At 39.5% G+C, this 26,358-nt stretch overlaps 2 protein-coding genes across 2 annotated transcripts in view; one reads left to right on the top strand and one right to left on the bottom strand.

Moving 5' to 3' along the window:
* Nucleotides 1-26,358, top strand: part of LOC128262927 (protein sickie) — a 153,772-nt gene that overhangs the window by 91,975 nt on the left and 35,439 nt on the right. The window contains 7 exon segments of the mRNA XM_052997512.1: nucleotides 6,179-6,309; nucleotides 7,263-7,371; nucleotides 7,956-9,113; nucleotides 9,115-9,477; nucleotides 24,793-25,349; nucleotides 25,416-25,560; nucleotides 25,924-26,226. Of these exon segments, the coding sequence (XP_052853472.1) occupies nucleotides 6,179-6,309; nucleotides 7,263-7,371; nucleotides 7,956-9,113; nucleotides 9,115-9,477; nucleotides 24,793-25,349; nucleotides 25,416-25,560; nucleotides 25,924-26,226 (2,766 nt within the window).
* LOC128262929 (protein Turandot F) lies at nucleotides 11,298-11,824 on the bottom strand. Its single transcript, XM_052997514.1, has 2 exons — nucleotides 11,723-11,824; nucleotides 11,298-11,662 (listed from the first exon to the last, which is right to left on the bottom strand). The coding sequence occupies exons 1-2, from the start codon at nucleotides 11,743-11,745 to the stop codon at nucleotides 11,308-11,310; spliced, it is 378 nt and encodes a 125-aa protein (XP_052853474.1). The 5' UTR covers nucleotides 11,746-11,824; the 3' UTR covers nucleotides 11,298-11,307.

The following is a 26,358-nucleotide window of genomic DNA, read 5'->3' as shown; positions in this document are numbered from 1 at the left end:
GAACTTCCCTTTTAAGAACTCATAAGAAATCAAGACTTAAAGCGGTTGTTCTCTTAAAAATGTGATATCCCTAGCTCAGTGGCATGGTAAATCCGTACTTATGTAGGCTACATCCCGAGTTGGATGTACTGGGACAAAGGAGTGGAAGTCGCCCCTTGAGCTGGCCAAGTGTGGAAGCTGTCGAAGTGGGTCTTTCTATAGAGACCTCCATTCTGCCCACTTGATGAGGGGGCGGGAGCTGGGCTGCCTGTTTTTACCGCCACTGTTTACTCGGCCACTCTCCATTTGCGGCTTGTTTACTAGGCGGCGTAAGCCAAGCCAACCTGCTGCATATTTAAAGATGTCAACCAGCCAGCAACAAAAGGTGGCAGGCCAACGATGACGACAGCCATTAGCAGGCCAAGAAACATCTTTCAGCTTGCCGATCTGGAGTGGGTAGGTGTATCTTAGCAGACGCTATTAATTGTTTCTTGTGGCAGCAGTAGCAGCTGCAGCTGAGAAAATGCGTCGTCGTCTCTGAGGTCTCGCAGAACAGAAGTTTTGCTGGCTCCGTCTAATAACTGAAAATCGTGACTTTATGTCTGCACTTGAAAACGGAGGCACAGAACACTGAGCACAATACCATGTAGTTCTGTTTCTTGTTTTGGGCCAGAAAGACAGGATATTCTCTAGGGGCGATGGAATGGGACACTATGTAGATGACGGTACACGACTTTTAAGAATGAACACGTTCTCCGGGCGTATCGCATTACCAACATTTCTGAGGGCGGAGACATTGTGACATGGCTTTCAGTTGTGCACAAAGCTGGTGTTGATTATGAGCTAAATGAAAGAGATATCTCCCCCAAGACTTTCATCAGCGAAAAACTACGCGGAGTTGAGCAAGTGTTTTTTAAAGTCAAGCAAATGGTTTAGGTGGAAAACAAACCAAAGGCTTGCATACCCATATAAAATTGCTTTCTTAGAAAGTGCACTTCCCTCTGATTTGTTTGTGATTTCATTAGAAGCAGAGGCAAACAAACATATCGAATCGGTTTTTATACTCTTTAGAATCCCTTGAAGCGTAAACATTCTACACTGACTCTGCCTGTGAATAGCTCTTTAATTTGATTCTGCACTCTGTTAGTTGGCCACTCCTTGGCCATATCAATGGTATATAATTATGCTTATTACCAGCCATTCAACACCTACTCGAAAAGGCCTCTGCAAAAGGTAAAAATAAAGCACTCCTAAGACGAAGTAACTTATTCTCGAGTGCCCCAAGTTGTGGTGGCTTCTTGGCCAGACCCACTCGCATAAATTGCAAACAGGCCTTGGTTGTTGATTTTTGGCCTGACAGGCAGGCACAGACGGTCCAAGTGGATGTATCCGATGGATGCGGTTTCGGTTCGGATAGCGGTTCCTCGGTGCTTTTTGCAGTAGCCAGCCAAATTGCTGTGCCAAATTTATGAAAATTCTCTGCGCTTAACGGCAAACCGCCACAACAACTGGAAATTCGGTTGGTTCAAGAGGTTTTTGGGTTAAGATGGATGTGAAAATTGGCTGAACTTATCTAACGTGAAGAGTCTTTAGAGGTGCAGTCATTTGAAGGAGGACCGCTTCTCTCTTTTTCTCTCTATATTGTTGTTAAATAACTCAAATGCCAAAGGGCCAAGCCGGATTTCGAGTTCTAACCATAACGGGCAAACTCCGTGCAATACTCTCATGTGTGTGCAATTCAATAATAAAAGCGAAAGATGCTGCATAAAAGGCAACAGGCAGACTCCCAAAATGGTCACAGCAGGCACAGCCAGCAGAGCCTTCTTATGTCCATACACGCAGCCTCACTCTCGTCTTAATTGCACTTGAAAAAATCGTACCTTTATTATAGCTTAAAATAGCTTCATAGCTTCAAAAAATCTTATAAGATATTGTATATATTTGGCACAGGATAATAGAAAGTTATCTAAGAGAAAGGAGCAAATCCGATTATGTCTCTTTAAATAATTAAGGAGTTACATCGTAAAAAAATCTCAAAATTTGAAAATATAATTTAAAAGCAGATTGTTAGACACTTAAGCCATGAGACTTTCAAGATATACCACTATGTAATCGGACGCCTGAAAGAAAAGTATTGGATTTAAAACTGCAGTCTTTTGGTCACTTTTCTGCAAAGACGGTTTTTTCGGATATTTAGAAAGGGGTTACATCATAAAAATGACAAAAAATCGACCCCAAATTAAAAACCAATTTTTAAACGCAGAGTTTTAGAGACTGAAGTCCCAATACAATAAAGATATGCCATTTTGAAATCGGATGTTTGCAAGAAAAGTTATGGAATTAAAACTGAAGGTTTTGGTACCTTTTTTAAAATGATTTTTTTCGGAATTTAATTAAGGAGTTATGTCGTAAAACTATCAACCCAAACTTTCAAAACAGAATTTAAATGCAAATTTTTAGAGGATTAACCCACAAGACTTTGAAGATATACAACTTTGAAATCGGATGCGTGAAATAGAAGTTATGGACTTAAAAACTGCAGTGTTTTGGTCACTTTTCTGCAAATACGATTTTTTCGGATATTTAGAAAGGGGTTACATCATAAAAATGACAAAAAATCGACCCGAAATTACAAACCAATTTTTAAACGCAGAGACTTTCAAAACAGAATTTAAATGCAAATTTTTAGAGGATTAACCCACAAGACTTTGAAGATATACAACTTTGAAATCGGATGCGTGAAATAGAAGTTATGGATTTAAAACTGCAGTCTTTTGGTCACTTTTCTGCAAAGACTGTTTTTTCGGATATTTAGAAAGGGGTTACATCATAAAAATGACAAAAAATTGACCCCAAATTAAAAACCAATTTTTAAACGCAGAGTTTTAGAGACTGAAGTCCCAAAACAATAAAGATATGCCATTTAGAAATCGGATGTTTGCAAGAAAAGTTATGGAATTAAAACTGAAGATTTTTGGTACCTTTTTTAAAATGATCTTTTTCGGAATTTAATTAAGGAGTTATGTCGTAAAAATATCAACTCAAACTTTCAAAACAGAATTTAAATGCAAATTTTTAGAGGATTAACCCACAAGACTTTGAAGATATACAACTTTGAAATCGGATGCTTGAAATCAAAGTTATGGATTTAGAACTGCAGGTTTTTGGTCACTTTTCTGCAAAGACGATTTTTTCGAATATTTAGAAAGGGTTACATCCTAAAAATGACAAAAAATCGGCCCGAAATTACAAACCAATTTTTAAACGCAGAGTTTTAGAGAGAGAACTAAGCGAGAAGACTTTTAAGATATGCCACTGCGAAATTGCATGCTTGAAAGAAAAGTTATGGATTTAGAATTGTGGGTTTTTGGGTACTTTTCTGCAATGATATTTTTCGGAAATTAATTAAGGAGTTATATTGTAAAAATAACATCTCAAAATTTTAAAGAATAATATAAATGCAGATTGTTAAAGACTTAGGCCAGAAAACTATCAAGATATACCACTTTGAAATCGAAAGTCTGAAAGAAAAGGTTTGAATTTGAAACTGTAGGTTTTTGGTCAATTTTCTGCAAGGACGATTATAAAAATAAAAGGAATTTGGAATTGTGACATTCAAAATATATTAGCTTAACTACAAAAGTTTATATTTTTAAATTTAAAATAGTGTTTGTTCTGTGGACATTTTTTTCCAAGTGCAGTGCTTGGCATTCCAGTGAGAGTCAGGTTTTCAGAAGCTGTTGCCATGACAAATGCAACTCAAGTGATACATTGTACACAAAGCAGCAGCGAAATGCAATGCAAGCTTATGGGCAGCCAGAATGGAGGCAGGATGGCAGGAGAGGAAGGACCTCAAACATATAAATACAGATGCCATCAACATTTCCCCCCGCTACACGGAAATGTTTAGTGACTGCTGGTCCAAAACTGCGTGGGCTTCTGAGTTTTGTGCAATAGCGGAGCTGTGTTCGGGGGGACAGAACACAGGTGAATGCCACCAAGAGGCATTGGCAGTGGCGGATTCAGCCATATACAGTGGCAGCTATTATGAGCAACACACACCCGTGGCCCATTCAGTCTGCCAGCAAAGGTCAAAGACATTTGGCAGCTGCTGTTTCTCGTTCTGCATCTGTGCAAATCTCCGCATCTCCGGCAACAAATCAAAAATGCGTACTAAAGACGTAAATTCAATTTGTACAAAGAGGGGGAAAAAGTGCGGAGGGAAAAATAAAGCAAATAAAGAGATGTCGAGGCACCCGGCGCATCACCTTTGACATGCGACACCTGAAAGAGGAGATGCAGCCAAAAGATACGAAATGCATTTCCCACTCATAACAAGCTGAACAGTAGTTTCCAGAGGATACGGATGGAGAGCAGGGGCTCCAGCGAAATATTCTGTGGGTGGGTGAATGTCAAACAAAACATACAGATCCATCATTAGGAAAATATAATAATATATAGGGGAATTCCCTTTTAGAGGACTTAAAAATCCAAAGCACAAATTCGATGGCAGTTAGGAGCTCTAAGTTTGAACAAACAAAACAAATTTATATATATTATGTATTTCAATAAATATTCTATTGTGTTTTCAAGACTTTCAAACTTCCAATGGAGAAAAATTAAAATTATTATATATTTGAACTATAGAAATGATATTTTTTGTATTTATAGTTTATATTGCCTTATTTAAAAACTTGGACATATTGAAGTATAAGAAGTATAAGTTCTTCGATTAAAAGTGCTTATTCATATTCCATATTCTTGTCTGCTTAATGTGCGCTCAAATATTTTTTTTTATAAATTTTTGAATTCCAACCTACCATTATATACAAGAGTCTACTTCCTTAAACCTCACACACTTACAATTCAAAGATACATCTGTGGAAAGGTACGCACCTCATATGGGCAAATCGACATCCTTTCAAAAATCGCACCGACAAAGGCGAACCAAACTGTGCAGACGTCTTGACGAACAATATAAAATGCAAATAAAATAATATGAAAGTAATTTTGTAAGATTTTGCCAAGTTTCGTTTGCTGTTTGTCTGCACGATGGCAAGGAAAAATGCCTTGACGACGAAGTAAAAGGTAGAGGAAGCATCCTTTAAAGTCTGGCATGCGTATTTAATTTGCAGTAGGAGCCACGGCAACTTCGTTTGTCTGTCAGCTTTGTTTTTATTGTCTGCTTTTTACTCATTTAATACAATTGTTACCAGTTCTCCGCCTTTTTCTGGCTGACTTATTAATGGCCAACAACAATTGTGTGGCGGCAGTAGAAGATACATTTGTATCTTAGGGCTTTGTCTGCCAGTTGGCTCGGTATCCCGCCCAGAACTTTATGTGCGCGACTTATTAAAAGTTAGTGCGTTTTGTATTTTTATACGCTTTTTTACTTCCCTCTTAATTTGCCTTCTTAATCAGTCATATGACTAATTGCGTAAACTTGAATGAAAAGCTCTGGAAAATTATTTTGTTTGTCTGGGTTGCAATTTATGTGGAATCCAAGAAAGGGAATACCTTATTAGAGCTGGACGCAGACTAATATTATTTGCAATGCCTAATTCTTATTAAATAACTTAAAAATTGCATAAATGCCAAACCTTGAGCAATTAAGAATGAAAATTTCTACTTACTTTTCTGAAGGCCAATTCAAAGCCCGTAAAATCTAAGCTTGTACTTTGCTTATGTCCGGCATAAATAATTGCATTAACAATGGCTACTTAACTACGCTTTTTACATGTCTGCAAACAAAAGTATCTTTGTCATATGACAATCAACGAGATATGCAAATTTATGAGCCCGATCATAAAAAAGTTAACTGCACTGTTGACTTTTAAAGTCGTTGTTGTTTCTCTTCGGGTTTTGTTCTTTTTTATTGCACCGAGGGGCTTGGCGGCAACAACAAGCCATACGTTCACTAATTTAAAAGCGTAAAATTATTTTTAAAAGTATCTTACAGATACTGTTATTGCAGTCCATGCCAATCTGCGATTGCGACTGCCTATAAATATTTACTGGGGAAGGGAGACGTGGGCGTCTGCCATTGAAACCATAAATGATTGCTTTTAAAAAACATATATTTGTACTTTTGTAATTCCCTGTGAGCTCTTATCATATTTTTATAATTCCCTGTGAATTCATACCATATTTTTGCTATTTTGTGCAGTTTAATATCTTTATGTGTTTTTTCCAATTGCAGACAAATTGCGCCCGCCTACGCAAAGGTCAATGGCGGCACTGCCATTCCACTGCCAGCCACCGTGATGGTGCAACGTCGTTGTCCGCCGGACAAAGTGCGTCCACTGCCGCCGACACCAAATCATACGCCATGTGAGTACTCGCAGGGTATGGGAAATTTATTAAAAAATATTTTAAGTCCTTAACCACCCCGGGTGCGTTTTTAGGGGAGGTGAGGGACCTCCCCCTTGTTTACCGGGAATAAACAAATTTCGGTCTCGGGGCACGGTAAACAACCCCCAGCGAGGAAAACAGGGACTGCACTTAGCCCTTTCAGATGCGTTCCCTGGGTGGGATTGTGACCGAGATTTTGCCATCGGAGGGGAGATCCTTACTCCGCAATCAAAGCTCTCTGGGGACCCCTTTTGGGGTTAGAATTCCGCATTCGCCTTTTCCAAAAAGGTGACGTTGATTTGTGGAAAAGGTAACTGAATTCATATTTTAATTAGGAGGCTGGAGAGTACTTAAAAAAGCAAGGAATTCAGAGTCTCACATATACAAAAGTTCCTTTTTTCAAACATAAAACCATAAGACAAGCCATTTTTAAATTAAAATAAATAATTTAGTTTCATATATAAACAATTTTAGTTATGTAAGTGAATGTTGGGGAAGTTTTACTTTTCTGATAGGTAATGTTTATTTTTCTTTTGTTAGATTTATAATTTATTAGTGGTCAAAAAGAGTGAGAATTTTCCAGTCTGTCTTGCATTTTTGACCCAATTTGTAAATGAGTGCCGCACAAAACGCTTTGTTGTGCTTGAGTCACGGTCTGTGGGCATATTTATAGAACATTTACACTCTCCTTAATGATTTATATTCCAAATATTTGGCTGGTCTCGGCGCAGGCATAAATCTCGAAGCAGAGACTCCACCCAATCTGTTATCAGCCTCACGCAAGGCAATTAATTAACTTTAACGTCCGCATTGCCCTTTTGCATTGATTTATAGGCTGACTCTTTCGGTTAAGTGGGCGCCGAAGATCGAGTGGACTTGCAGTTTCTTAAAGCAATCTGTAAACCTTGACTTTGCTCTTGTTTTTTTTTTAGCGATACCGGGCCTGGGAAAGAGCGGAAGTGATTTCAATTCGAGCCGTCCAAACAGTCCGCCCACCAGCAATCACACCATCCAGAGTCTCAAGAGCGGCAATAATAACAGGTAAGCAACACTCCACATTAATCGGTATTTATTATAATAATAAATTTTTTTTGTAAATGTAATAAATTTACCAAGGTACAAACCAACTAAAGTGTAAACTCATAGAAAAAATGGAACAGTTAAATCATATAACAATTTCATATTGAAATAACTAAAAGCCGCAATGGATGATTTACTACGTTTATTCCAGTAATAGGCAATACAGAATATTTCTTATTTAACTTGTTTATCAGTTCATTCCCTTTTTATTTAACGAGGAGTGAGAAATTTATAAAATGAAAATTTTTATAGTTACTAATTAAATACTAAAGAAATGGTTTTTGCTTATCAAAAATATTGTTGGTTCTTAAATGAAATCATACGCCCAAAATGTAAAACTTAGAAAAATCAAGGAATTATGGACTACAATTTATTAAATAAAATTTTAAACTACTCATGAACTTAATAATGTCCGTAAAATCATATAATCATACTTGGAGTACTTTGCAAGTGTATGCCACAATTTAATTATTTTATGTATTTAGTGTGGTTTTTGTTTTTTTTAGCTTTATAAACTGTAACTAACTATGATGTTATCCTTGCAGCCTGCGACCGCCGAGCGTGAAGAGTAGCCACCAGAGCGGCATTCCCTCGCCGAGCAGTCCGCAGACCGCTCCACAGAAGCACTCGATGCTGGACAAGCTGAAGCTGTTCAACAAGGAGAAGCAGCAGAATGCGGTGAACGCGGCGGCGGTGGCCAGCAAGTCCCAGATCCAGTCGAAGCGCACCTCCTCCTCCTCGGGCTTCAGCTCCGCCCGTTCGGAGCGATCCGACTCCAGCTTGAGTCTCAATGATGGCCATGGTTCGCAGCTAAAGCCACCCAGCATCAGTGTGAGTGCCCAGAAGCCGCAGCCCAAGACGAAGCAGTCCAAGCTGCTGGCTGCCCAACAGAAGAAGGAGCAGTCCAACAAGGCGGCCAAGCTGGACAAGAAGGAGAAGAGTCCGGCGAGGTCGCTGAACAAGGAGGAGTCGGGCAATGAGTCGCGCAGCTCAACCATGGGCAGAATGGGCAAGTCCTCGCTGGCCCGAGGAGTAGTTGCTGGGGCTGCAGAGAAGAATACACCCAAAACCGCCTCCAAGTCCTCGCTGCACTCCAAGTCGGACTCGAAGAGCTCCCTGAAGGCGCCCCAGCTGCTCCAGAGTCCCAGTGGTGCGGGTCTGCCCAAGCCCATAGCCGCCATCAAGGGCACCAGCAAGCTGCCCTCTTTGGGTGGCGGTGCGCCCACTGCAGAGCCGCAGCAAACGCCGCAGCTAATCAAACGTGAAACCAGCGACATATCCTCGAACATATCCATACCACAGCCAGCGGTGGTGGAGCCACCCGGCAGCACACATATCCTCCAGACGACGTCACCACCTCCACCGCCCTACTATGCGAATAGCCAGCCACCGAGCCACATATCATCGCATGGGTATCTGAGTGAGCCCAGTACTCCCAGTATATACGGCAGCAGTCGCTTAGCGCCGCCAAAGTCCGCTCTCAGTGCACCCCGGAAGCTGGAGTACAATGCCGGACCACATATCCTGGCCTCGCCGCCGCACCACCAGCAGCAACGACAGGGTTTGCCCCGACCGCTGGTCAACTCGGCCCCCAACACACCCACCGCTTCGCCGAGCAAGTTCCACACGATACCCTCGAAGATTGTGGGCACCATCTATGAGTCCAAGGAGGAGCAGCTGCCCCCAGCGCCACCTTCGTCCGCATGGCAGCTCCGTTCTGCCCATGCGGCCGCTGCTCAGGGGCTACAACTCGCACGTGACGCTGCCCACGAGGGGAGCACGCGGTGGCCACCACCACCACCCAAACCCACATCACCCGCACCAGTCGTATCTGGACTTCTGCGAGTCGGACATTGGCCAGGGCTACTGCAGTGATGGCGATGCCCTGCGCGTGGTCAGCTCCCCGGGGGCATCGCGGTTCCATGACATCGACAACGGATATCTTTCGGAGGGCAGCAGTGGACTCGGCGGACCGAGCAGCTCCGCCGGCGGAGGCATCTCCCACGGCAAACACTTCCTCAGCATGATGCGGGCACGCACCCAACTGCCCACCACCATCGAAGAACGGTGAGTAGCAGACTTTCCTATTACTATTTGTATTAATTTCGAATGATGGGGTTTTTGAATAGCTAATACACTGTTTTAAATGCCCAAACCCATTTTAAATGTAAGAATCTAGATATTTGTTTTGAATATCCCACCCTAAAAATAATATTTTTTTTTTCGTCTGCAACTTTATTTTTTATTGTGAACAAAAATTAGATAGTGATGTACTTTTTGCATTAGATTATAAACTATGAATAGCAACTTATGCTACAGTGCTATGCAATTTCTTGATATTTAAAAACACATACCTTTCTTCGTTTTCCTTCCTGCCAACAACCTAATTGTAATAAGCCTTGATTGGCTATGTGGTTCTTTTAGACAGCACTCACTTTCTCGCCAGTTGCCATGACTCATCCGAAATGTGCCTCTTATGGCAGAGTCGCCTTCACTGACACCAATGAGTCAATGAGTCAACCAGAAACTGCCGTTGCTCGAGTATCGCCTGGTTATCGCCTGGTATCGCTGGTCTTTCCAAGAAGATGAGCCCCGCTGTTGCGTTGTGTAAATGTGGCGTGGCTCTTTTGTCGCTTTTTGCGGGGGCAATAAAGCGGAATTTAAATGGAAGAATTGCCTGGTCGGCTACGACTTTGTCTTCAGGCCTCAGTGCACTTCAATGGTTTCGGGTGTCATTTCACTCAGCTGGCTTCAGTTTTATTCTAACAAGTTTTTCTTGCCAGAGCGCCACGCACAATTTGGACACACTTTTGGTGTCAGGGGCACATACTAAACATAACTGGCGTTCAGTCGAGGGCCTCTCATCAGCCTGTGAAGCAGTTAATTGCGATGGCAGCCACTTGACTGGCTTAACAACTTCCTGCAGGATACACAAGAGTATCCACTTCACCAGGGCGAGCCCAGATCCCCAGCTCAAATTCGCCAATTTGCATAAAATCCACTCGATGTCGACTGCCAGGTTTTCAGGCTCCAGGTTTCCAGGACCACACTCCTGCTGCGGCATGTCAAATGTCATTTACAAATTGTCAACGGCAGGCGACTTGACAATCGACAATGCTCACCTGTCAACAGGAAACGCTCCTCGCACAGGTATTGACTACCACTCTAGCAGAAAATCCCCATAGATACATATTCAGCCATCCATGGCCAACCCACTTGAGCCTCTTTGTTTAGAAAAGAATCGGAAAATTTAAAGACACTCTTACAATTTGGTTTAGGAATTTCTCAGAAATTTTCGTCAATAAGTTCAAGTTTATTTTAACTATATTTTACAAAAGTTGTCTTTCTATTGCAGGTAGTATATAAGTCGGAACGAGCCGGATCGGACGACTATAGCATATAGCTCCCATAGGAACAATCGGAAAAATAAATGAAAAAAAATTATAACTTTTCTGTTTTTTATTTTTTTGTTTAGTTCTTCGACATTTAGTAATGGTTAAATATTTCCGATTTACGGATTAAATTTCATCAAAGTCGGACGACTATATCATATAGCTCTCATAGGAACAATCGGAAAAATAAATGAAAAAAATTATAACTTTTCTGTTTTTTAATTTTTTGTTTAGTTCTTCGACATATAGCAATGGTTAAATATTTCAGAATTATGGTTTAAATTTTATCAAAATCGGACGTCTATATCATATAGCTCCCTTAGAAATAATAAAAATATATAAAATAACTATCAAATAATTGAGCTGCAAATCATCATAGCTTCAATGTTTTAAACATATACGAAAGTAAATCATAATTTTAATGTTTTCAAAAATGTTTAATTCTTGCAATAGCTGTTAATTTTATTATATATATATATATATACATATGTTTATAAATGTTCTCTTAATTGGCAACAGCCCTAGCAATGCCTTCCACAATTGAGGCTACAAAGGGAAGAAGCAAAGGTAATACCAGCCAGAATCCTCCCTGAGCGGGAACTCCATCCACAGTTTGGACTTTTTGTGCCCGATACCTCTGCACTACATTATTGGCATTTGCCCGTTCCTGATTTGTTTGCAGACGATTGTAGTATTTCTCATAGAACTCCACCAATGCAGGCAAATTTCGGCTTTTGGTGTTACTGTCGACTGAAGGGTTACCAAAGATTGCGAGCATTTGTCGAGCTTTAATCGTGAATTCAGCATTACTTTGGGCTTGTCCTGTTTGCAAAAGGCATCCAAAAACTATCACAAGGCAGCTAAAAATAGTTAAGATATTCCTAATTACTGGGCTTACAAGTACTTTGAGAAAAGCTTACCTTTGTTGAAATGCGGAACTCATATTGTTCCTTTGTGTTTTATTGTGTAAGAGTCGATCGAAACTGTATATGCTGCACTCAAACGCTTCAGTATTTATACTCAGAGGTACAATTGCCTGCCTTATCATATTCGGATTAATTTCTTGGAAAGTATTGTCTCTTATCAGCAGCATATAATAAGAAATATTTATATATTTTCTCGTTTGATGCAAGGTCAATTAAAATAAACTTGTAAAATACTCACAAAATGAATTTTAATTGATAGTTAAAATTTTATACCGTAATTTTCCCTTTGTATAAAAACAATATGAAACAATATTATAAAGGGAGTTAAATATCAGGGACCGTCACATAATCAATGAAGATAATGATTTCTAGGAACTGTTTTTGTTCTTCTACAATATATGTTTAAGATTCAATTAATTCCCGCAAAATGGACTCAATGTACAATCTTGATTCATATTTACTAAAACCATATATTTTCACGGAAATATTTCTCTTTATTTATTTTGAAAATAGATTTTTGAATTTGCTGCAGAGTCCAACCATTTTGAATATTTTCTAGATCTATTAGGAAAGTTATTTATCAGTCTAGTTTTAATTGAAATATGCCGACACTAAGTTTAGCGAGATAATTAGTCTCAAATTAGTGCACAAGAGCAGCTGTTCCTGCATAAAATATAATTCTAGAAGTTTGTTTTTTTCATTCCACCAAGAACTTGTCGGAATGGAGCTGCTGCCCACACATCAACGCATTTCATTAAAAAGCGCTTATGGACTGTGGATGGGAAATTGAGTAGAAATAGGACTGGCAGAGGACTTTCCACATTTTCATTAGCTTGCGGTTCTGTCAGCGCGTTTGATCTGTGAAATTAATGCAGTAGCATGGGCGAGCTGAGCGCTTGTAAATAGGAACAGCTGTCGCGAAGTTCAAAGGCATCGTCGACCAGCCATCCACCCCCAACCCCAGCCCATTAATAAAAAGAGAGTGACCCTGGAGCGACTTTTGAGCCTCGGTCACGTAGTGCAGTTGGAAAATATTTTGTAATTGAATTTTAATGCACGTCGCTTGGCTGGCAACCTGTCGCATTAGTGTCAGTGGCACTGCCACAGGATTCCACAGGATACGGACTGCCAACTGCCGGTGAGTCCTCGGGGGCAGGAGCTAATCAGTTGCGGCCCAGACACCTGCAGGACATAATTTCTCGAAGCCCAACAAGTGAACCGGTCTTATGACGCCTCAACATGCGTTGTCTAGCCATGAAAGTAAATCAAAATGCAGCAGGGCGCAAAAATATTTCCAGAGGGATACAGAAAAGGAGTAAAGTGTGGCGAAAGTGGCAAAGCAGACAGTTAGGTGCAAGCCAGACAGGATGTTTTGCAAAAGGGGGGAGATGAGAAGTTGGCCAACTGGACGCACATATGGCGGCATCCTTGGCATCCCGGCTCGGACTTTGCTGGCCATCGGAAATCCCAGCTACCTCCGTTTTATTTAATAAAGCATTTTTCAACTCATTTGATTTATGGCTCGGGCGTGCCGTTTTTACACTACTACCAGACATGGTAACTGAAAAATAACGTTTATTGCATTTCTCAGCAGAGAGACTGGTTTGCAGATAACGTTATAGTTTCTTAACCAATTTCACTTGAACAGAAACCAATTGTTAGAAACTATATTATTTTTGTATGATATTGATTATTAGGGTAAATTTTTTTTCAAATATAATACTCGGCAAACTTGCGAATAAATTTTATATAAATTACATTTATATCTAAAAATCTATTGAACCCTGCTTAAACACACATAGGGTGTATTAAAGAAATTTTTCGCATTTGTATAATTTTGAAAAACCACAGCGCCACGCACAAATTGAAAATAAATTTCGCACTCAACTCCCTCTCAAATCCGACGCACCACAACATAATGCCTGGAAATTGTTTTTATTAATTCAATCCGAAATTCAGTGAACCAAGGCCCGGGGACTAAAATTGTTTCCTGACCGGGCATTTCCACCTGTCTGTTGACCACTCGACTGTTCAATGACAAACTGACCCTCGGCTGCCTCGTTTTGATACGCTTTATTTGGGCCCAATTTTTTTTCGACACTTTTTTTAGTCGACCCTCGCTAGGGGTTGGGTGTCGAGATGGGTCAAATGAACCGAAAATTTTTGGGGTATTCAATTTGTTTGAACGTCCTTTCACATTAACGCTCGTGTGACGCATTTGAAACATATTTTATTTAGTTAAGTGGTTAAAAAGAGGTTTAATAAGGGGAAAACCCTAAATACGAAGATATTGGCTAACAATGGGCCTTTATGCATTCTGTTGGTATTATTGATTGGGCTTGTTAATCCTAGGATTTGTAGTTGAGTTTTGTAAATAATTACATCTGTTATATAAATTTATATTTTAAGCATATTTAATATCTTAGTTATATTTTTAAAACTAGATTGCCAAATTTTTGAAAATATACAATAATATTACATTCTCCCTACATGTATTCTACATTGTTTTTACATACATTTGGCATGGTTGTGATACTTACTAATATGGCAACGCTGGCACTGGTGTGTGCACTTGCTAACGAATGGAGCTTAAATATGGTAGCCGTATAATACATAACAATTAATTATCAGACAAATATAATATAATATCATAATATAATAAATGATAATAATACTTTTTTAATAGTCAATGTGTGTTTTGATATATGTATGTGATAAAATGTCTTACCTTAGAACTTAAATATTTAATATTTAAGTTACATAACTTACTTTTTTATTTTGATAATAAATTTTCTCTTGCGTTTATAGTAATCTTATCGCATAATATATATATATATGTTTGCTTTATGCAAAACGTTTATAAACAAATTTCCTGAATCGACAAATAAATTGCAACAGTTGCCAGGCTTAGCCAATCAAAACCAGTTGCAGTTTTCCGTATGCCAGAAAACCAAAGAGATAAAAATGCAACCGCTGTTGCTCCAAAGTCAACTATTTTTCTATTCAAAGCCACCCACGGCATGTGCCAAACAATTAAAAGCAACTCAAAGCGTGTGTCAAAGCAATCGTAAGCCTTTAAGCCATAACTGACCTTTCCACACAACCCATGCCTCAAACTAGCATTCACGTATATATACTTGTGTGTTTTTGTATCTTTTGCGGCTTAGACATGGCCAACAGCGGATGGAGCTCGGATTTTCGCTTAATTGTTTTCCAATAATTCTGCCATAGCCGCCAGCTACTTTTCTCAGTTATTATTAACGCTAGCATCATACACTTTTAATCATTATTCTAAATAAGATGGTAGGGATTTAAATGATTGATTGCCTTGGAAATTAAATTACAACTACTAATTCTGTTTTTATTGCCTTTTTAAAGATCTCAAATAAAAATTTGTTTTTTTGATAAGGTAAAGATATTTCATATAGGCTTGAAAATAAGTGCCAGCATCTTAAATGTGGTATTACCAAAATTTGTATAATTATTTTAACATGTCGAATCTCTTTGATTCTTTCCATCACCGAATATCCCATGATTTTAATTTATTTCACACAGCTGTGACCCTTCTACCCATTAAACCTAATATCTTCCCAGTGCAAATCGATGATTTACTGTCTGATTGGAATTCCCCTCCAAAGCACTGTTTTCGCAAACCATTCCACAAGATTAATGAGCTCCGGCAAAATAATGAAAAGCAATGAAAAGTTCTATGTGTGCATATGGTGCTTGGATATCGCTGTCAATTAGTGAATTTCCATCGTCGTCCACACGATTTTTAGCAACTTGCCAGCCAATCAAGTTTCGCTTTTCATTCAGCAAACACTTGTAAACATTTTTTAGTTTTTTTTTTTGGTATATTGCAATAGCATAACCAGCCCGCCCTTGGCTCAATTATTTTTGGAGTTTAAACCGGGCTGAAAAACGCCCAAACAGTGCGAAACGAGTTTCAATTTTTTTGACTCACAACTAAGAGAATTTGCGAATTTGGTTTTCGAACTTGACTTCTCTCTTAAGTTTAAGCGCACAGCTGTATCACACTCTCCAGCGAAATGAAATGTGGCTGAAAGACATTTGTTGCTTTGGCACGCCAGACTGTTTGGCTGAGAGTGGGTGGAAATGTGGGAGAGAACTACCACCGCAACCCACCCACTTGGCAGTCGGAAATTCCCTTGCTCTGCTCCTGGCCATGATTCATATCATATGGCAGGACTCAGGACTAAGCCGAGAGAGAGAACTGCGAGGAAAAAGGAAAATATAAGACCGCTTTTTATATGCACGTACTGGGGAAGCATAAACCCGAATAACTGTCGTCCTAAGAGAAAGGAATATGACGGTTTTATTAGTAGTTCATATCCTTTTGGCTTTTGGTAGCTGTAAATTATAGTGTTTTCTCTAGAAAATACAGAAACAATAATTTCTAGTTTTAAAAAATTTCTATATGAAACTTTATTTGTCTCTTATTTACTATTAATAGTCTTTTTATTCTTTGTTTTTAGAATATATATTATAAATAAATCCATTTAAGGTTAAAATAATTTAAATTGGCAAGTGCTTTTTTATATATTATTTATGCACTGAATAAAATCAGCAAATTCTCTATCTCTTTATTGAACGACTTTCCTAAGACAGCTCAATAAATTTCAATTGCAAAATGACAGCTTGAGAATCATGTAACGAAACTTTATCCAAACTTCCATTTCGGCAAACTTTTCTGCCCACCGCCACATCCGATTCCCCCTTTTCTCTGTTCTGGCCCGCCTTGGTAAATTATTGTGCCTCCGGGCTGCTTAACTATTAAACAAGTGCGTGGCCAAGAGAGCACAAAAAATACGCCCAAAGCGACAAATGCGAAACTTCGTAGTTGCAAACAGACAGGTATGCAGTATAGTCATACATAAGTGGCGGCCAGGTGGGCAGGTGTCTTGGATTCGACTGGCGTTGCATGTCACAAAACCTTTTACTTTCAACACAAAACGCCGACAGGCAGGAAGCACAGTTTCTCTTATTCCCGATGGTTCTCTTATTTCACTTCTCTTACGTTGGCAGTTCGAATTTTCCCTGCTTTTCGAACTTTGAGTTTTCCACGGCAGAACTGAAGAGCAACCCCAGAAACGCATTTGAACACTCGGGCTTTGCGGTTGCCACATTAAAATGCTTTGGCTAAAGCGGAAAAAAACAGCGGATTCGTTAAATTATCTAAATTTATTAATTACAATAAACGGTTCGATTTAATAAATATTAAATGAAAAGTTAACAATAAATTCAAGGAATTTTTGCTTAGAGCAGAACAAATATAAAGTGACTTCTGGCAAATATAGTAATTTTTTCAAATAAAAGAAAGTGTATTAAAATAAATTCCAAAAATATTGCCCTCGAAATAGAAATGTTCAAGTGAAGAACCAAGTGCGATTTATTTTTGAGTGCCGAAAAATCGAAACGGTTTCCCATGGGCTACAAGTATTTGAACACTTTTCGACGTGCGGATTTCAATGTTTTTGGAGTGAAAACTCTTTCAATATTTGCCGACATCAGATAAAGGTAAATTTGTTTAATTAACATGTCCCAATCTGGATCCAAATGGCAGAGCAGTGAGTGTCAACGACTGCCCCAGGGCATTAAACCCTCGGACCGACTATGACTCCTATTCCGAACTCCTGCCTTTGTTTACCCAGTCCTCGTGTGTGTGCTTTGAGTTTGTGTTCCTGTATTTGTCCTTCTGTTTGGGCTAGTCATATGCAAAGAGGGTCATAAAAAAGGGGTCCCGGGCACAGGTAAACAAACACGAGAGCTGGAGCTCGCTTACATTTTCCCACAAGTCACCCTAATCAATTTACTCGCTCTGTCTATCAACTGTCTATCAATATCAACGATAACTTCAAATGCTGGACATTTCATACCAACCTGCCCCAGAGCCCATAAATCTTAAAAGGGCAAAAGCTGGCAAAATATAAAACAGCAACAGGCAGTGTGTATCCTTTGGAGGACCTGCTTTTCCACCTCTCATCCCCCACAAATGGCTTAGCCAAATTGTTTCTGTGCTCGGCTTTAGCCGGAATTTACAATGAGCTAAGCGGCTTTGGAGGCACGACTGACTGCTGTCCGAGGAACACCCAGCAACCGCAGAGGGTTAAGCGGGCTAAGCGGGTTAAGCTCGTCCTGGCGCCATGTGGTTCTCAGAAGTCGGTGGTTTAAATTCCGAATCAGTTGCAAAACTGAACTGGAGTCAGTTAATATAGCATAAGCTAGGTAATTGGGGAGTGGCTTCTGTATACACTAGAACTTAGCTGAGATTAAAATGTTTGCTATTTTAATCTTTACTTTTGTTTGTAATTAAAACTAACTTTTTACTTTTACTTAACACAACACACACTTGTTGATTTTATATGATTGATTCTGTTAAAGCTTGCTTTTTAGTTTTAGTTTTCCTTCACTCAAGGGCAAATCTATATTTTAACTCTCCCTTTCATGTTAAATTTGGCTTTTTCAAATAAACAACAACGGAGGGACATGAACTCCTATCCTTTCTTAAAGCCCAGCAATCTGATACACTCTCCCCTTTCAACTTCGGGAAAGTGCAATGAACTTCGGAACTCGTTTGGGGGCTAAGTTTCCTTTAATTTGGTTTTCGCCGGCATTCCAACCCCCTGTGAAAGGTAAAATGGCACTTAATTTAATGTTAAATTTATGTAAGACAGTCGGAGGCTAATAAAAACGCCTCAAATGCCAGGCTGGCACATATAAAATTTTTATATCGGACAGCCCGGAGAGATTCACACCATTGTGCCAGGTGAAGGGGCGGGAAAGCACTGAAAGGAAGGAAGGACACAGGAATCGGGGAATCGGGTCGGAACAGGACGGGATGGCCCGAACGGCCCCATAAAATGGGCTAAACGAGTTGGCCTAAAAACGACAGAACTTTGCCGCAGTGGCAACTGTCAAGTGGCGAACCAAACAACAACAATACAACCGCAACGAAAACACACTTTGCATGATTTAGGGCCATAGAAAAAATTGCAATCTACCTTGCGAAGGAACCACCAAGAATCACCCATTTCCCACTTATCCTGCTTATCCCGCCGACTCACACATATTTGGCCAGTCAATTATGTGGTCCGAGGAGGTGTGTCCTTCCTATAGAAAATCGATGGCGAAATGTGATTAGCAACACAGAATTACATGCCATGGAAGTGGGCGATCGGGGTGGGCGTGGCATTTGCGTGTCCTCTTCCTGAAGTATCCAACTGACAAGCGAAGCGAACAAACTAACTAACTTAACAAATGAGTTTATTAATGAGCAAGCTAAGTAGCTTGATGGGGAAGTAGGTAAAATCAGTCTTTAAATACTTTACTGTATAATTAAAACTGAACAGGGTTGAACAGAGCTAAACCAAAAACAGCTTTAATTTGAATGGAAATGATTAATTCTTAGCTTCAGTTTTTGTAACTTCAATTTAAAAGCTAACTTTCCTCAGTCATTACTCTCTGTCTGGTCTCTTATAAACTTCGTATTTATCTTATTCCTTTACTTAATTGTTAAAGTCAAAGGGAATAGTCAACTTGGATTTGTCCCCCTAATTTCCGGCTTTCATCATGTTTCTCTCCTCGTTTTGCTTTGTCTCTTGTTTGTCTGTAATTTGTTGCTTTTTTAATTAAAATGTGCAACCAGAAACGCAACTCCCTTGTTTTTGAGCAAGCCGAGGAACAGGACTTTCCAGAGGACTTGAGCTAAGGTATGAAGTTTTGTTTAGCATATTAACAAAGTTTTGTGCCTAATTTAATTTGCATTCGTTTGTCGCTTCCATTTGAGGAATCTCTTGAACTTCAAAGTTGCTGGCCAGGAATTTTTATTTCGGCCAAAACTTGCTAAAAAAAAGTTGTGATCTGAGTGGTGTAGTGCTACCCAAGGTTTTAGCTCAACGAAGGCCGATTCGTTTTACCAACTGGACCCGTTTTCCTTGCGGCCATAATTTATGACCCACTGTAGTCGGTCGAGTATCGTAAAAGGCAAACAATTGCTTTGGGGAAATGCTCCCTGTCGGTTGCATAATTGATGTGGGCCTGCTCGTAAGAGTGTGCAATTCTTTTTGCTACCCAGTAATCGCTGGTTGCAGGGGTGAATCGAGTTGGATAATGGAATTGTGTCTACCAAAAAAATACAATCTCAACCATACAAGTATGTATGTGCTTTTTTCTTGTGATGTATATACAACTATTATAGTTCACAAACATAGGCATTTAGTTCTAATTGATAAGTGTGTAATTTAATTAATAAAATTTACAAATAAATTTAACAAAAAATAAGAAGGAAAGGTACACAAAATGATTATAAGATAAAAAAGAATCATAAACATTTATTAAAGATTTCTTTTACTAGTGTTACATTTTTATCTTAAATTCAAAATATATCTACTGAGCAGAAAACTCGTCTAAAAAGGATAGACACTTTTTGAAGCTGAGTTGCTGCTACCGCTTACTAAGTCCTCCATAATATCCTTGACACAGTCCACGCTTGTGCCTTGTTTCGAGTGCTGCCTGCTTTTAGGCGCCTTTTTGCCTTGTTTGCTGCCACTTGCAAGGCCATCGCGAAATAGAAACAAAATAAGCTGGGAGGAACTCGGCTGAAGGTTGCGTGCCAACTCATCTCGGATCGGCTCCTTTCCCCTGAAAACCAACCACCCACATTCCGGCCCACATGTTCGACACTTTTATTAATGCGCTTGTAACGCCCGTTAAGCTGTCAGAATTCCATTCATAGAACGCTATCGTGTTCGTGGAAGAATAGCGAAGGCAAAAAAGACTGTAGCATTGTTCTCTGTTTCCTGGGCTGATACTTTGTCGCCAGAGCTTGTTGATTTGCCTGCTGACAGTTTTAGTAAATAAAAAAGCTTGCCAAAGGATTGCAAGGATTTCAAGGATTTTAATTGAAATAAATAGCTATACTTGCAAATTTCAATAATTTGATTATACCCTATTTCAGGTATTTTTTTAAGTAATCATTTTCATTAACTTTTCCGCGCAGGAGTAACTACCACTTTGTTGCTAATTTCTTCCTGCTCATCATCATTAGTCACTTTCGCATGCAAACGCCTATAAACACAAAAATGCCTTCGTGAATTAGGGTCACTAATTTTTGTCAAGGCCCTAAATTGCACGCCTAATTATCTACATAAAAACCCATAGCACTTCAGCGAATTCAAGAGCCAACTGTCAATTAAAAGCGGCAATTACGCCAATGTGTTGCCACCTCTAAAGCAATCCCCTTTTTCGGAAACAGTGGCGCCCCGAGTCCTCTCATTTAAATTGAACACGTGCTTTTGGTCAGAGAATAAATTAGCGCGACTAAATTAAAATTTACACCAACACAAGCTACGAATTTAAATAGCCATACACTAAAGCGCAGAGACGACCGCTTGTTTATGGCTTTTCACTTTGTTTTCCCTGGTTGTCCCGGTTGCTTCTACGCTGCTGCCATGCAAATTACATTTTGTGCACGAAATTAGGAAACTCCAGTGGAATAAAATGGCCGAAAAATGGTAGAAAAATGGTAGAAGCCATGGAACAAGTGCGAGGCAGACATGCATGGAATTTCATTTTTGCACTCTCGCCTGGGGGGGCATTTATTTTTTGGCAAAATATATGCTCTATGTATTCGTGTGTGGGACCAAAAACTAAAGCATTTGTGCATTTACGTCGATACAAGAGCAAAACAACGGCAGGACGAAGCTCTGCCATGAAAGGATGCCATTTAGGAGATGGCACGACGTTTTCCCAGGCCAAGCGCAATGAACGATGACGATGTATTTTTAACATTAGTGGCTGACAGAGAGTCATGAGCGCGATGACGGGAAAAGCCATCTGCGTGTCGATTTCATCAAAACGAATGTTTACAAGAATAAAACAGCATAAAATACTTTAATACCGATTTTATTAAACATCTTTTTCAAGTGCTTAACTCTAAACTCTTTATAGTAAACCCTCTAATTTATATGTATTGATTTTATAGGAAACATATTCAGTGTTTAACGTAAAACTGTTTAAAGTACCCAATTTAAGTGTATACAATTTTGAACTGCACTTATTTCGTCTTCTCGAAGTTCATTCTTATCAACTGCAATTGACAAATATTACGCACTTAATCTGCCACTGGCAGGTTTTTTCGTAAATTTTGTACTCTAGCATAAGGTATTCTGATATTTTTAACGACTGAAAAAAATGTAGCAAAGTTTTTTCATTTCTGTAAGCAATTCAAGCCAAAGAAGTTTAAACTGTAATAATTAAAAATTGCAATTTCAAATCCTCTTATTTTATATTGTTCGAATATATACACAGCCTTGACTAACAGCACATTTAAAGTGTATAAAAACTTTGGCTGTCCAAAGCTAGCTTCCACTTCCAATTTTTTCCATTTCTTTCATTTCATATAATGGCTATAAATCCGCTTTCCGTTTGCTCCTTTCGAATTCCCTGCTTATGACGTCTGTTCCGGAATTGGTTAGCGTTTTGTGTGTGTGCCAGCTTTTTTTTTTGACTGCCCGCAAAAAAAATATATGCGCACTTTTTTGCAGAAGCCTGGCGGTAAAAAAAAAGGAAGCAAAATGCTTCCACTGCGAATGCTCCAGTGGCTTTGCGTCATTTGTTTCGCGTTTGCAATGCACAGAGAGTTCAATTGAAAACGGAATTTAAACTGAAAAGAGTAAATGAAGCTGTATGTATGCAAATCCTTAAATAAGTTTTAAATTGTCCGTTTGTGTAAAGATTTTGCTGGTCAATAAATACAATATAATTATAAACCTTGTATTGTCCCCTGAGAGAACAACATAAAAATACTATAAATGAACCAAAAACAACTTTTTCAAATATTGTGTTATTATTGTGTTACAAACAATTGAATTCAGTTAATATATTAATGCCAGCGTTTGCATTAAATAAAATTGAATTTAAGGTGGTGGCCACTCCACTTCGTGGCCTATCGATTTCATCCACTTGCGGTTCAGAAGGGATCGTGGGTCATTCCACCAGCTATATGGTGATAGGGCAATCGTTATTGATTTTTTCTCCCAGCTACCTTTACCCCACTTTTTTTTACACCCCCCCGACCCAGCTTATGCATATTGAGTGTGCGACAATTTATGAGCTTTATGTGTCACTTCTGATGCCACTTTCACTGGCATTTGCCGCCCACAGTTAACCCCCACAAACACCACATACATACATATTCACAGAGACAGAGACAGTCACGCATTCTTCGGGGGGCTGAAGACCCAACCCTCCTCGCAGCCAAATGGACGTCTCAGTTTCAGGGAAAATGTAATGTTGTTTTTCCCTCCAGTTTTCCAGAGGCCGTCTCTTTTGCTTTCGTATCGGGTTGGGCATATCTAAACTGTAATTGCTTGCCAGGGTGTAGTTGGGTTTTACGACCCAGACAGCTGTTTTTTCTTTTTTTCGCTTCTATTTCATTTAATGCTGCCTTAATCATAGCATACAATTCAGGATTTAGGCACTTTAGTCGCCTGGCAAAGCGCTGTGAAACGCAACACCAATTAGTTAATTTATTGGCTCGCTTTTCCCTTTGTTGTGAAATCAAATCCATCTAAATTGGTAGTTGTTTTAAATTGATATAATACCAGCAACAGAAGCCTCATGGAAATATTCGTTAGTGCAGCTTTGATAAAGTCTTTTGTTTGGCACTGCGTTTTGCATTGTGTCAGGACTTGAAACTTAACTATAAACATTTTTGTGCAAAATTGGGACTATTGATAACTGATTTTATTTTAATATTTGACCATTTATTTTTATTGTTCTATTAAATAAAAATAACCATTTCAAATATGGTTATATTTTCGCGGTTAAATAATATTGCATATACCTAAAATAGTTTTAATAACTTCATTGTACTTCATCGCGGTGAGGTTTTTAGTATTCATTGAAAGCCAACAAATTATTACTTCACTCAGTTTCCGAAATGTTAATTGAAGTATATCCTTATTGCAATTAATAAATAATCATTTATAAAATAAAAGAGAAAAAACGTGTTTCAATACAAATTTATTTGTTTATTTACTCAAAGACTCACTTGCGTATGCTATTAGTGCTTAGGGCAGAAAACAAACTGCACCAACAAGCTGCTTTCCACATAAATAAACAACATTATTTATTGGAGCACGGACACGCCCAATTAGTTTTGATATATGCGAGGCAAAGGAGACATGAGCAGTAGCCCAAGAATAAAGCAGCTTAGACATGCAATTTTCCGGCTGACTCTTGACTGTGAGGGATTCTTGCCCCAGCCGGAATATCTTTTGTCATTTTAATTGAAAATTGCAGCCGTTCCCCGAGACGTTCCCCCTGCTGTTCGCCGTAACACCTCTTTCGTTAGCCACTTGCCAATTGTATTTGCGGATTGTCTGTCAGCCATCTAGCTCAGGTCTTTTGTTCGCCTTTGTCACTGTCAGATTTCTTGACTTTTCATGGTTTGAATTCAGTTTGTTTGCCCGCTGATTTGGGCATTGTTTGAAAAATGTAGCCTTGAATGGAATTTTGATGCTTACATTATAAAATAATTTTGTGAAAGCCATTTAAAGCTTTAACATGCATAAATTATCCATGAAATTGATGGGGGAAGGGAAATTATAAAAGGGTCCTTGCGGCGTATACTTAACGTGTTCGCCGTTAACAGCTTCCTTTTAATCTGCTGCTTTTGCCCTTAATAAGCTGCTGTGCAATTAACGCCTCGTAATTAATGCTTATTCTTTTTTATTCATAATGAAAGGCAAAACATTCTCCTTATAACGGCCATTTTTCATTATTGCACATGGGACCTTGTTTAAATGCTTTTATCTCTGCACTAAAAGGGGTGTGATTTTAAATTTGCTTCCTTAAAAAGATTTTTTAACACAAAGTATTCACTCATTGTTGCAATAAAATAAATAACAATAAGTCTTCTAAAATCTGCGTTTAAGTTTTGGTCTTCCGTTTTTGGTCAATTTTTTCATAAACTTAAATTTTTTAATTTTATTCAATATTTTGGTTGTTACATAATATATGGCATTTTCTCTCCTTTGCAGTATTCGCAATAGTCGCGGCTCCTTGGACAGCATTGGAACCGCCGCGAACGGCAGCTCAGCGGCCAGTCAGGCCAGCTCCAGCGGCGGCTCCACCACCACCCACGCCCACAACAACAATAACAACAACAATAATAACGGAGGAGGCGGTAAAATGGATGGCAGTCCCCATCATCGACCAGGATCTCGAAATGGTCGTGACAACTGGGGCAAAATGCCAGAGCCGCTCAACGGCCAGAAGGCGGAAAAGTCAGAGAAATCCTCGCCATCGCGTCGCAGCATGGGGGGCGGTGGGAGTGGCAGCTCCTCCAAGCAGGGCTCCCCATCGTCCTCCTCGCGAACCAAGGGCGTACCGCCCAGCTTTGGCTATGTGAAGCGGGCCAATGGGAGTATAACCTCCACCGCCGAGCAACAGAACATCGCCATGATGATGGCCGCCGGCGGAGTGGCAGCCAATGGTCTGCCCTGCGGTCGTACCGCTCATGTTTCGGCGGTTCCAAGGACCTCCAGCGGTCGCAAAATCGCCGGGGGCACTCAAACCCTGCCCAATGACATGAACAGTGAGTACAAATTGGTCGTTGTACTCATATATGTACAAGGTTATTAATATTGGCAATTGTTTTCAGAGCTACCGCCGAATACTCAGCATCGGAGCTTTTCCTTGACCGGACCAACGGCCACCCAATTGAGTCAGTCCATCCGGGAGCGTTTGGCCACCGGATCTCACAGCCTGCCAAAACCAGGCAGTGACTTGCACGTATTTCAGCACAGGTAACAAATAATATACATGCAACTAGACTAAAAAATGGCCAAGTTAACGTTGCCTAAACAGAAGATAACTGTATATAGAATGCTTAAAAAATATAAAGAAATTATATGATTTTAAAAAAGATTGTTTCCTTAAACTATAAGATATAAATTAATACTTTCTTACTCTAACAATGTTTCATCTTTATGGCTCGTTTTCTGAAAACGAAAACGTGATTCAATTTTTTTTTAAAAAAGTCTATTAGAAAAGTATAATTTTATAATTGTAAGCAAATAAAAGTAGAATTTTTTAGAAAATTGTATTTAAGTTCTTTGTCCCCAAAATAAGTGTTTTGCAATATTTTTAATTGTTTAATTACTTTCTAGAATATCCAGCCGAGGAGGACCTCGTCACGATGGCTCGCTCTCTGACACGCAAACCTATGCGGAGGTTAAGCCGGAATATAGCTCATACGCCATGTGGCTGAAGCACAGCAATACGGCCGGAAGTCGATTGTCCGATGGCGAGTCCGTGGAGCAGCTGCAGATTGGGTCACCGGCGATGACCAGACACGGCCACAAGATGATCCACAATCGATCGGGACCACCGGGTCAGATGGCGGGTCAAATGTCGGGCAATGAGTCGCCCTATGTGCAAAGTCCACGCATGAACCGCAGCAACAGCATAAGGTTGGTACCTATGAGTACCTAAGTTTATATATTTTCCCCTCCTGCATGTATCTCTATTTGTATTTTTCTCTCTTCCCTCTGTAAACTTGGTTAACCTTGAAAAGCTACTTGAAAGAACGGACATACCAAGGT

This window comes from Drosophila gunungcola, unplaced genomic scaffold, assembly GCF_025200985.1.
Source record: "Drosophila gunungcola strain Sukarami unplaced genomic scaffold, Dgunungcola_SK_2 000001F, whole genome shotgun sequence".
Lineage (NCBI taxonomy): Eukaryota > Metazoa > Arthropoda > Insecta > Diptera > Drosophilidae > Drosophila > Drosophila gunungcola.
This window is presented reverse-complemented; position numbering and strand designations above follow the sequence as displayed.

Bases quoted from the DNA above. Each gene is read 5' to 3' on its own strand.
- LOC128262929 (XM_052997514.1), bottom strand. From the start codon at position 11,745: ATGAGTTCCGCATTTCAACAAAG. The intron at 11,663-11,722 runs GTAAGCTTTTCT...AACTATTTTTAG, and splicing joins AGTTCCGCATTTCAACAAAG to CTGCCTTGTGATAGTTTTTG.